The 12,563-nt window shown below is 46.1% G+C and overlaps 1 protein-coding gene across 3 annotated transcripts in view; it reads right to left on the bottom strand.

The window, feature by feature from the left end:
* Positions 1-12,563, bottom strand: part of KDM1A (lysine demethylase 1A) — a 157,835-nt gene that overhangs the window by 76,558 nt on the left and 68,714 nt on the right. For all 3 annotated transcript variants that reach the window (XM_054011584.1, XM_054011586.1, XM_054011585.1), the window contains one exon: positions 2,090-2,232. In XM_054011584.1, the coding sequence (XP_053867559.1) occupies positions 2,090-2,232 (143 nt within the window). The remainder of the gene's footprint in view (positions 1-2,089; positions 2,233-12,563) is intronic.

Below are 12,563 nucleotides of genomic sequence, written 5' to 3'. Positions count from 1 at the left end.
GGGAGACTAATTTCCCAGATATAGACTGGAAGACAAGTGCTACTAATAATAGTAAGGCCCAGATTTTCCTGGATGTGATAGCTGACAGATTTCTTCACCAGTCACCGAACCAACAAGAGGTGATGCCATTTTAGGCTTTGTTTACACTGGAAACTGAATGACAAAACTTGTGTCGTTCAGGAGTGTGAAAAAAACCACACACACCCCCCCCCAAACGACAAAAGTTTTGCCAAGGAAAATGCCGATGTAAGCAGCGCTTTGTCGGCAGGGGTGCTCTCCTGCCAACAAAGCTACTGCTGCTCGTTGAGAGTGGAAATTTGTTGTCGGCGGGAGAGCTCTCTCCCTTGTACTTATAGCAGGACTAAGTATTATTTTAGACCATGCCTGACAGATGTTTGTCTAATCTGCTCTTAAAAATCTCCAATGATGGAGATTCCACAACCTTCCTAGGCAATTTATTCGAGTATTTACCCTGACAATTAAGAAGTTTCTCCTAATGTCCAACTTAAAGTGCAATTTAGGCCCATTGATTCTTGTCCTATGAACAATTTTTCTCCCTCCTCCTCCTTTCATCATTTTTGTTGCTCTCCTCTGGATTTTCTCCAATTTGTCCACATCTTTCCTGAAATGTGGTACCCAGAACTGGACACAATACTCCAACTGAGGCCTAATCAGCACAGAGTACGTTGGAAGAATTACTTCTTGTGTGTTGCTTACAACACTCCAGCTAATACATCCCAGAATGCTGTTTGCTTTTTATTTCTTTTTGGCGAAACGGTTACATTGTTTACTCATTTTTAGCTTGTGATCCTCTATGACTCCCAGATCCCTTTCCGCAGTACTCCTTCCCAAGCAGTCTTTTCCATTTGTATGTGTGGAATTGATTGTTCCTTCCTAAGCGGAGTACTTTGCATTTGTCCTTATTGAATTTCATCAGATTTACTTCAGACCATTTCTCTAGTTTGTCCAGATCATTTTGAATTTTAATCTTATACTCCAAAGCACTTCTAACTCCTCCCAGCTTGGTATCATCTGCAAACTTTGTAACTGTAATCTCTCTGCCATTATTTAAATTGATGAAGATTCTGAACAGAACTGGATCCAGAACTGATCCCTGCAGGACCCCACTCGATATGCCTTTCCAGCTTCACTGTGAAACATTGATAACTGATTGGAAAACCGTTTCCAGAGAAGTTATGTGCCCACCTTTTGATAGTTCCAGCTAAGCTATATTCCCTAGTTTATGAGAAGGCCACATTAGACAGTATTAAAAGCCTTACTAAAGTAAAGATACGCCACCTCTACCACTTTCCCCCTATCCACAAGGCTTGTTACCCTGTCAAAGGAAGCCATTAGGTTGGTTTGACATGATTTTTTCTTGACTGTTACTTATCACCATATTATCTTCTAGGGGTTTGTAAACTGACTGCTTGATTATTTGCTCTTTCTGGTGTGGAAGCAGAGAAAACAAAAAGTGAGAACTCTGTTTTTCTCCGACACTGGGTACTGAAGTTAAGATGACTGGTCTGTAATTCCCTGGGTTGTCCTTATTCCCCTTTTTATAGGCTGGCACTATATCTGTCTACCAATCCTCTGGAATTTCCCCCATCTTCCATGATTTTTCAAAGATAAGTTTATGGATGGGATGATGAAACTGCCTACAATATCATGTAGCCAATCTACAACTGCCAGTTGCAAATATCTTCAATGGCCAATGATGGGACACTAGACGGGGAGTTACGCTCTGTATTACTACTCTCTGAGTTCTTTCCCAGGTGTCTGGCTGCTGGGTCTTCCCAAAATGCTCAGGGTCCATATTTGGGATTGGGAAGGAATTCTCCCCCCCCCCCCCCCATTAGATTGGCAGAGACCCTGTGAGTTTTTCATCTTCCCCTGCAGCGTGGGGCACAGATCACTTGTAGGTTTAAACTAGTGTAAATGGTAGATTCTCTGTAACTTGGTCTTTAAATCATTATTTCAAGAATTCAGTAATTCAGGAGAGGTCAGACTAGATCATCATGATGGTCCCTTCTGGCCTTCAAGTCTATGAGACTATTAATTTCTATCAGCAAAGCATGAGGGCACTTACTGGATGACAACTTCCAGAGCCTGTCCTAAGGAGACTGGCTTGTTATTGAGGACATTGAAGTCCAGCTGATGACTGAGATAGGAGGTGGCCTCCAGCAAACGGTTGAATTCCTGCTCCACCATTTCATCTTTCTCTTTAGGCACCTGAAAGTCAAAGAACAGATTTGTCTCTGTAAATTAAAAAAAAAAAAAAAAAAGCACAAAACACCAAAGCTCCAGATATGAACACTTAATTAAGGTGGAAACTAACAGGTGTGGAGTGGAGGCTGGTAAAATTAAGAAGTCCGGAAAGACTTCAGAACCATGACTTCCTTTTCCATTGTGGTGCTAATTCCACTATAAGATATGTTTTTAATTCAGTAACACAAGTTGCCTCCAATCCTTCCCCCTCAAAATGTGAGTGCTGTACATAGCAATGAAGTACTATGCAAAAGAGCAAGGCAGAGCACGGACACGTAATGTTACACTGGTGCTGACAGAATCATTACTTTACTGCCCTGTGTCATACACTTTAAAAAAGCTCTAGTGAACAAAAAGAAGCTGAGGGCAGGCACCTGTAAGTTTTGAAGTCAATTCTTCAAAATGATCAGACAAGAAAAGTATGCCGGGCATTAAGGGATAATCTGCCAAGTTCTTCTTTCTCACCTCTGAATTGGCAAACAGGCAACTAGCATTGTTTACTGGGCTCCCCCATGACTGCAAAAAACAAGTCAGTATAAAGAGGCTTCCCCAACTAAAGGATGAAGTCAAACAACTGAGGTCCAATGGCTCACCTGTGGGCCATGTCTACATTCTTTCGGATGTCAGAAAGGTGCACTCTGAGCGTTTTGTCACCTTCCAATGAGGCTTAGTGCACATCAAGCCTTCAGAGAGGGCCTGAGGTACTCTAATCAGGCAGAAGGAAAGTACTACATATGTGGAAGCTTGACTACAAATGGCGCAAGCACTGCCCCCTGCCAACCTCATCTGTTCCTAGATGAAGTAGAGATATTGCTGGTAGCCAGATAAGTTTTTCAATCTTATTGTGTAGTAGGGGAGCATTTCTTTAAACACTTTTGGTGTTGCTACTGTGACACCGCTGAACCTTCAACACAGCACTACATAGAGCCACAACAGTTCTACTAGGCTAGTGTTTGAGGCCTCCCTCACCCCACTGGATAGCAACCCCTGTGTTAAGTGTACAGCAGCACAGTCCAGCTGGTAAGTGTAGCAGCTGCAGATCTGACCAGCGGTTACTGTTGCTGGAGATGTGGGGAGGGCTCAGCAGGGATAAGGGTTGTGGAGCCTCTTCCTGAGCTCCGAGAACATGAGACAAGCTCTAAGGAACTTCAGCTGTCCTGAGCCTCATAAGTGGGAGTGAGGGAATTAGGGCAAAAAAACCTAGGAGTCTGAGCACAAAGAAAAGGGGGGGGGGGGATGAGAACACATGAGGGGGGCAGGGACAAATGGATTAAAGAAAAGAGGAGAGAAAACAGCAAGCACCATAAAGGAAGGCAGATGGGCAGAGACAAAGTGTCAGAAATAGCATGTGTCAGGCTTACAGGAGAGTCCTCTCTGGAGGCCAGGACAGACACAGGGCTACTTTCTCCAGCAGACAATTCCCATAGGGTGAGGGGCACCCTCCTACTTCTTATCCCTGGCCCTGTAAATCCTAGATGTGACCATTGCACTGCAGAGTGGCTCTCCTAATACCCTCTCAAAAGCTGCTTCCTCAGGAAGGCTGGGACAATTCCCAAGGAGCTCTGGGTGGTGAATTGCAACTTGTCTCCTGAGTATATACTAAAGGTGAGGGTTAATCAAAATGTCTTGTATAGAGCAGAGAGTAGCAGATTTCATACCCTTCCACCTGGACTGAGACAGGCTTTAATCTCAGTTGCTGATGATGACAGGGAAGATGGAGACACAAACTGAGGAAGTTCATAGTGAAGTGGTGACTGCACTTTGGCTCCAGTACTAGTCGGAAGGCATATTTAAAGGGACACTGTCAAGGCTGTAGGTCCAACATGAGACCTACGTATTTCCTTTCAGTTTGCATAGTCAGTGTAAATTTTTTTCTCCCCTAAAACGATTCAACGTTATCTGCCCAACATTCATGAACAAGAAGTCAATATGAATGTACCACTGAAGGAAAAAAAAAGTGTTCAGTAACAAATTATTTCAATTTTAAACTCAGGGATTATTATAAACAGTAAAAAAAGGGATTTTAAAAAATTATAAGTGATACCTTGACAGTGTCCTTTTAACCATTGCAGCAGAAAGAGAAATAAATAATAAATAGCCTGATAGCTGTTTCAAGGTAAATTTCGTACAATAGGGTAAAATCAAAACAAGGTTTAAAGCATTGCAGAAGCAGCTAATCATCACTTACTTTTTTAGCAGTGGCAACAACCAAAAAAAAAAAAAAAAAAAAAAACACCAAACAAACAGATTGTGGTAAGTCTCAGAAAAGAGAAAACCAAGAGTGAATGTACGAATGAAACAGCTTCCAGCGGGTCCTCTGTGCATTTAGGGTAAAACAAGACTAAAGAAACAGCACAGACAAATAATATAAATGGAAAACAGAAAGCTCACATGATGTTGAAGAATCACACCATGCCTGAGCAAGCAAATTTAAACAGTCCTGTCCTTTTGCTGCATTTCTATACCTATCGTGTCTTCTCAGTGTAGTCAATTTCAGTGTATGCAACACCTGTGGAACAATGCACTGTGGAAGCAAAGGTACTATCAAATACATGCTGTCAGTCCGGCTTTGAATGAATCGAGCAGATGATGGTGGGAGGAAAAAAAATGAGAATTCTGTTTATACTATACACAAATATCCTGACAAGCTGCAGAGAAAATAAACTCAGACAAAGTAAGGACTGAATGGGATTTGGAAAGCTAGCTTGAGCATGACTAGTTTTTAAGTAACATGTTAGTGTCAGACTGACAGACCTGGAGACTGAAGTACTCTGCTCAGCCACAGAGCAGTTACAGCACAGGGATCAGCAGCTTCACTTATATAGTGGCAGCAGTTCTTTGAAGGCAGACAGGTATACCCATAACATCGTAACTAATCTTAACTTGTCATGCAGGCTAGAAAGGGAAATTATGGAGTACATGTAGGAAGACTAAGAATCCACACTATATTCAATAATTGAGATAGATGAGGTAGGTAAGGTAATATCTTTTATTGAACCAACTTGCTGGAGAGAGAGACAAGCTTTCGAGCTTATACAGAGCTCTTTTTCAGGTCTGAGAGATGTACTCAGGGTATGTCTACACTGGCAGTTACAGCTCCGCTAAGAGAATGCTGAAGAGAAACCGCTGTTGTGTGTTCACACTGTTAGCTGCCTCCGCAATACCGTGTTCACACTTGCAGCAGTATTCAGAGCAGTGCACCCTGGGCAGCTCTCACAGAGCATCTCTTCCTCTTCTGACGCTAAGAGTTGTGGGAAGGCAGAGGGGGTCGCGGGGCATCCTGGGTCCAGTCCCAATGCCATGTGAGGCATTGCTTCACATCCCAGCAACCTGTGTTTCCTTTTGCATTTGGCGCCATCTTTCAATCGTTTGTGTACTGCGCCCCTTGCCTCTTCAGTATACAGGAATGAATCCCTAACTGTTGACCAGTATGCTGCTTGCTGTGACTAACACGTCACGAGTGGCAGTGGAGTTATTCCTTAAACTACAAAGGCAAGAGGAGCGCGACATTTATCTCACCACGAGTACTACCTACGAGACGAGATTGCTTGTGGCATTCACGGAGGTGCTGACCACAGTGGAATGCCGCTTTTGAGCTCGGGAAACAAGCACTGAGTGGTGGGATCACATCGTCATGCACATCTGGGATGACGAGCAGTGGCTGCAGAACTTTCGGATGAGGAAAGCCACACTCATGGGACTGTGTGAGCTCCCCCTAGCCCTGAGGTGCAAGAACACAAGAATCAGAGCTGTCCTGCCATTGGAGACGTGTGTGGTGATTGCATTGTGGAAGCTGGCTACTCCAGACTGCTAGCAATTGGTTGCTAACCAGTTCGGAGTGGGAAAGTCGACCAGTGGACTCGTGTTGACGTAAGCGTGCAAGGCCATTAATCGCGTCCTGCTCCGAAAGACCGTGATTCTGGGCAACTATGATGTGATTGGAATAACAGAGACTTGGTGGGATAACTCACATAACTGGAGTAAAAACAACGAGGAGTCTGGTGGCACCTTAAAGACTAACCGATTTATTTGGGCATCTGAAGAAGTGAGATTTTTACCTGCGAAAGCTTATGCCCAAATAAATCGGTTAGTCTTTAAGGTGCCATCAGACTCCTTGTTGTTTTTGTAGATACAGACTAACAAGGCTACCCCAATACATAACTGGACTACTGTCATGGATGGATATAAACTGTTCAGGAAGGACAGGCAGGGCAGAAAAGGTGGGGGAGTTGCATTGTATGTAAGAGAGCAGTATGACTGCTCAGAGGTCCGGTATGAAACCGCAGAAAAACTTGAGTCTCTCTGGATTAAGTTTAGAAGTGTGAGCAACAAGGGTGATGTCGTGGTGGGAGTCTGCTATAGACCACCAGACCAGGGGGATGAGGTGGACGAGGCTCTCTTCTGGCAACTAGCAAAAGTTACTAGATCACAGGCCCTGGTTCTCATGGGAGACTTTAAATCACCCTGATATCTGCTGGGAGAGCAATACAGCGGTGCACAGACAATCCAGGAAGTTTCTGGAAAGTGTAGAGGACAATTTCCTGTTCCAAATGCTGGAGGAACCAACTAGGGGCAGAGTTCTTCATGACCTGCTGCTCACAAACCGTGAAGAATTAGTAGGGGAAGCAAAAGTGGATGGGAACCTGGGAGGCAGTGACCATGAGATTGTCGAGTTCAGGATCCTGGCCCAAGGAAAAAAGGAGAGTAGCAGTATACGGACCCTGGACTTCGGAAAAGCAGACCGACTCCTTCAGGAAACTGATGGGAGGGATCGCCTGGGAGAATAACATGAGGGACAAAGGAATCCAGGAGAACTGGCTGTATTTTAAAGAATCCTTATTGAGGTTGCAGGAACAAATCATCCCGATGTGTAGAAAGAATAGTAAAAATGGCAGGCGACCAGCTTGACTTAACAGTGAAATCCTTGCTGATCTTAAACACAAAAAAGAAGCTTACAAGAAGTGGAAGATTGGACAAAAGACCAGGGAGGAGTATAAAAATATTGCTCAGGCATGCAGTAGTGAAATAAGGAAGGAATCACACTTGGAGTTGCAGCTAGCAAGGGAAGTTAAGAGTAACAAAAAGGGTTTCTTCAGCTATGTTAGCAACAAGAAGAAAATCAAGGAAAGTGTGGGCCCCTTACTGAATGAGGGAGACAACCTAGTGACAGAGGATGTGGAAAAAGCTAATATACTCAATGCTGTTTTTGCCTCTGTCTTCACAAACAAGGTCAGCTCCCAGACTGCTGCACTGGGCAGAACAGCATGGGGAGGAGGTGACCAGCCCTCTGTGGAGAAAGAAGTGATTCGGGACTATTGAAAAAGGTGGAATGAGCACAAATCCATGGGGCCGGATGCACTGCATCCAAGGGTGCTAAAGGAGTTGGTGAATGTGATTGCAGAGCCACTGGCCATTATCTTTGAAAACTCATGGCGATCGGGGAAGGTCCCGGATGACTGGAAAAAGGCTAATGTAGTGCCCATCTTTAAAAAAGGGAAGGAGGAGGATCCGGGGAACTATAGGCCCGTCAGCCTCACCTCAGTCCCTGGAAAAATCATGGAGCAGGTCCTCAAGGAATCAATTCTGAAGCACTTAGAGGAGAGGAAAGTGATCAGGAATAATCAGTATGGATTCACCAAGGGCAAGTCATGCCTGACTAACCTAATTGCCTTCTATGAGGAGATAACTGGCTCTGTGGATGAGGGGAAAGCAGTGGATGTGTTATTCTTTGACTAGCAAAGCTTTTGATACGGTCTCCCACAGCATTCTTGCCGGCAAGTTAAAGTATGGGCTGGATGAATGGACTATAAGATGGATAGAAAACTGGCTAGATTGTCGGGCTCAATGGGTAGTGATCAATAGCTCCATGTCTAGTTGGCAGCCGGTATCAAGTGGAGTACCCCAAGGGTTGGTCCTGGGGCCAGTTTTGTTCAATATCTTCATTAATTATCTTGAGGATGGCATGGACTGCACTCTCAGCAAGTTTGCAGATGACACTAAACTGGGAGGAGTGGTAGATACACTGGAGGGTAGGGATGGGATACAGAGGGACCTAGACAAATTAGAGGATTGGACCAAAAGAAACCTGATGAGGTTCAATAAGGACAAATGCAGAGTTCTGCACTTAGGACAGAAGAATCCTATGCACTGCTACAGACTAGGAACCGAATGGCTAGGCAGCAGTTCTGCAGAAAAGGACCTAGGGGTTACAGTGGTCGAGAAGTTGGATATGAGTCAACAATGTGCCCTTGTTGCCAAGAAGGCTAACAACATTTTGGGCTGTATAAGTAGGGGCATTGCCAGCAGATCAAGGGACGTGATCGTTTCCCTCTATTTGACATTGGTGAGGCCTCATCTGGAGTACTCTGTCCAGTTTTGGGCCCCACACTACAAGAAGGATGTGGAAAAATTGGAAAGAGTCCAGTGGAGGGCAATGATTAGGGGGCTGGAGCACATGACTTATGAGGAGAGGCTGAGGGAACTGGGATTGTTTAATCTGCAGAGGAGAAGAATGAGGGGGGGATTTGATAGCTGCTTTCAACTACCTGAAAAGGGTTCCAAAGAGGATGGCTCTAGACTGTTCTCAGTGGTACCAGATGACAAAACAAGGAGTAATGGTCTAAAGTTACAGTGGGGACGGTTTAGGTTGGATATTAGGTAAAACTTTTTCATTAAGAGGGTGGTGAAGCACTGGAATGGGTTACCTAGGGAGGTGGTGTAATCTCCATCCTTAGAGGTTTTTAAGGCCCAGCTTGACAAAGCCCTGGCTGGGATGTTTTAGTTGGGGTTGGTCCTGCTTTGAGCAGGGGGTTGGAGTAGATGACCTCCTGAGGTCCCTTCCAACCCCAATATTCTATGATTCTATGAATGTGCGTGACATTGTGGATGGCTTTGCACAAATGGGCTTCCCTAACTGCAGAGAGGTGATAGATGGCACGCATATTCCAGTTTTGGCACCAGACCACCTAGTCACTGAGAATATTAATCAGAAGGGTTATTTCTCTATGGCTCTCCAGGCTCTTGTGGATCACCCTGGGCGTTTCATGGACATTAACACAGGCTGCTCCGGAAAGGTGCATGACGCACGCATCTTTCGGAACACTGGCCTATTCAGGAAGCTGCAAGCAGGGACTTTCTTCCTGGACCAGAAGATCACTGTAGAGGGAGTTGAAATGTCCATTGTGATCCTGGGAGACCCCGCCTACCCCTTAATGCTGTGACTTATGAAGCCATACACGGGGCACCATGACAACAGCAAGGAGCAGTTCAACAACAGACTGAGCAAGTGAAGAATGACTGTTTAGTGTGCTTTTGGCCATTTAAAGACCTGCTGGCACTGCCTATATGGGAAGCTAGACCTGGCCGATGACAATACTCCTATGTTGATAGCCGCATGCTGTATGCTCCATAATATTTGTGAAGGGAAGGCTGAAAGTCACTAATATTTGTTGCTATGCTCTGGAGTTCAGTGATTGTAATGCTAGGAGGTCATTGTGGTTGGTGCAGATGATGCAATATGAAGGTTTAAGATAACTGTCTGTTGCTCTGTTTGCTTTTAATTAATAGAATAAAGATTGCTTTCAAAACCAACATGATTCTTTTATTAAAAAACAACAACCGGAAGAGAGAGAAAAACAAAAAAACACATCAGCACTGAGGGGGATGGGGGAAGGGAAGGTCTCGAGAGGAGGTGGGTCCAGGGACAGTTAAAGATTTGTATATGTCCAGGGATGATATCCAGCCTTCTCCTTTGGAGTACAGTGCAGTGGGTACTATACTTCAACAGGGCGAAACTGCAGAGGGATGGGTGTTTAGTGCAGTGGGTACTGGGAGTCTGCAGTGCCAGACTGTGACAGGGGAGGAGTGGAATGCCACGGGTACAGACTGGAGCCAGGAGGTTGATAAGAGTGTGTTGGTGGTGTCTGGGGGGGGGTGGGGGGGGGGGGGGCACATGGGAAAGAGTTTTGCAACCGCAGCTGCAGAGGAGGGCGGGTGCAGAGCTGCTCAGTTTGCAGTGCTAGTATCGCCCTGAGCATATCCGCTTGACCTCCATAATGTTTAAGAGTCGTTCCATGGCTTCATTCTGGCGTGCCGCATTCTCCTTTTAGTCCCTCTTCTTGCTGTTCTGCCACTCCTTCAATTCCTGTTTTTCAGCGGCGGAGTGCATCATAACCTCATGCAGAAAGTCCTCTTTAGTTCTTCGTGGCCACTTTCTAATTCTGCGCAGCAATTCAGCTGGCGATAACAAAGAGGGAGGCTTGGCTCCCAAGGAGCTTTCTCTGTGAAGCCAAAACGCAACATTTTACAGAAGCAGTATTGTTCGCAACACACACAACACTGATTCAGTGATTTAAAACACAGCTACTATTCACATACCTGTCACTAAGTGGCTGACCCCAGGCAAGCTCACATGAGCCACAAGACCCCCAAAATGGTGAGTCGCCACAGGGGCAGGTTAAATCTGTGTTCCCGGACCCTACTGTACATTGGCACGTGGCTCCTGGGCAGAGCCAACACTGTGTGGGGGGGGGGGGGGGCGGCGGGGGGGCGGGCGGCTGATAATCATTCCAGTCCCCATATTTTCCACAGGCTGTGTTCGTTATGGAAGATATCTCGCTGCTAAGGGTGAGCAGGGAATCAAGGGAGGGTCTTCTCCAAGACTGTGGCTTCCATCTGGGCCCTTATGTGGCTCCCCTGTGTGCAGCAATGGTCCCCGCCCCCCGCCAGTGATGGCAGAGTGACACAGGAAAGTTACTGTTAATGGGGCAAGAAACAAAGCGGTTCTGCCAAAGAACCTGTGGCAGTGGATTGCCCAGTATCTCCATGAGAGTTTCCTGGAGATCTCCGAGGCAGACTCCTGTGAAATGAGGGGGTCAATCAACAGCCTGCTCCGCACACAGACTAGGCATGTGATGGTACACGCATCATACAGACACAAGCCTGCTTTCTGCAACCCTCCTGCCCCCAAAAACTCACTTCAGCGATTCCCAAAATCAAATCCACTTACCAGAGGCCTCCTCTCCTGTTTGTGCTTCGCCTAGATACGACAGCTGTGACTGGCTAGCCTCCTCCGGGGTAGAAAAGAGCTCCTGGCTGCCTGTATCTCTGACCTCCAAGTAGTCCTCGGCCTCTGGGTCCCCCTCTCTCTCCACATCCTCATCCAAGATTTCCTCCTCCTGGCTCAGTCCACTGAAGTATCCACAGTCGCCACAGAGTATCGTGTCCAGCTCTTTGTAGAGCCAGCAGCTCGTGGGGGCAGCACCGGAGTGGCAGTTTGCCTCCCACGCCTTGTGGTAGGCATGCCGCAGCTCCTTCACTTTGACCCTGCATTGCAGTGTGTCCCATACATATCAATTCCTATGACTAGAGTGCAGCTGCGACCGGACAGCCTCCTCTCCCCAAATGCTGATGAGGTCCAGCAGCTCAGCATTGCTCCAAGCAGGGGATCACCTGGTGCATGGACAGGTAGGGCCACCTGGAAAAATGTGCTGAGACCCCTGCATGCATCACTGAGCAAACAGGAAAGGGACATTCAAAATTCCAAAGGAATTTACGGGGTGGGGGGTGACGGTTGGTCATCTGAGGCCAGGGCAGCAGAATTCAAACCCATGATCGGAGAGGCAAGAACAGGCATTGTGGGACACCTCCCGGAGGCCAATTGCAGTGCTGCAATCAATCAGGGTGCCTACACAGTAGCCCTGATGCAGAAAGCTGTACGCCTCTCATCAGGGTGGGTTTTTTACAGCGCTGCAACTGTGCAGTTTCTGCGCACTACGTGGCTTGGCAGTGTGTACACCTCAGGAATTACAATGCAGAAAGCTGTTTTACTGTGCAGAAACTTGCCACTGTAGACACAGCCTCAGTGTCACAGATTGTTTAGCATAAGCAGTTCACCTTGAATGGTCCCTTGAAATGTGTATTAAGTGGCCAGTTAACACCTCTTTCACCAACAGAAGTTGGTCCAAGAAAAGATATTACCTCACCTGCCTTGTCTCTCTAATATCCTAGGATCAACAGAGCTACAACACTGCATACATTAAATAATTGAGAACATCTGTGATATGAACAATCTTTGCCACAATATTCACACATGAGATGTAAAAATGAAGATTATTTACCAGTAACGGGGAGTTATTCACAATGGGTCTGTTCCCATTCAAGAGATTAAGGCAATGCACCGGAAGCTTCCTGAAACTCTGTGTGGGATACCCACCTCTCCCCTCTTCCCCTCTTCCCCTCTTGAAGGGCTGTGATGGTATAAAAGGGGAAGTTGTCCCAACCACCCTTCCATTCCC

This window comes from Malaclemys terrapin, chromosome 22 (genome assembly GCF_027887155.1).
Source record: "Malaclemys terrapin pileata isolate rMalTer1 chromosome 22, rMalTer1.hap1, whole genome shotgun sequence".
NCBI lineage: Eukaryota > Metazoa > Chordata > Testudines > Emydidae > Malaclemys > Malaclemys terrapin.
The sequence above is the reverse complement of the archived record's forward strand: the minus strand, read 5'-3'. Positions and strand labels throughout refer to the sequence as shown.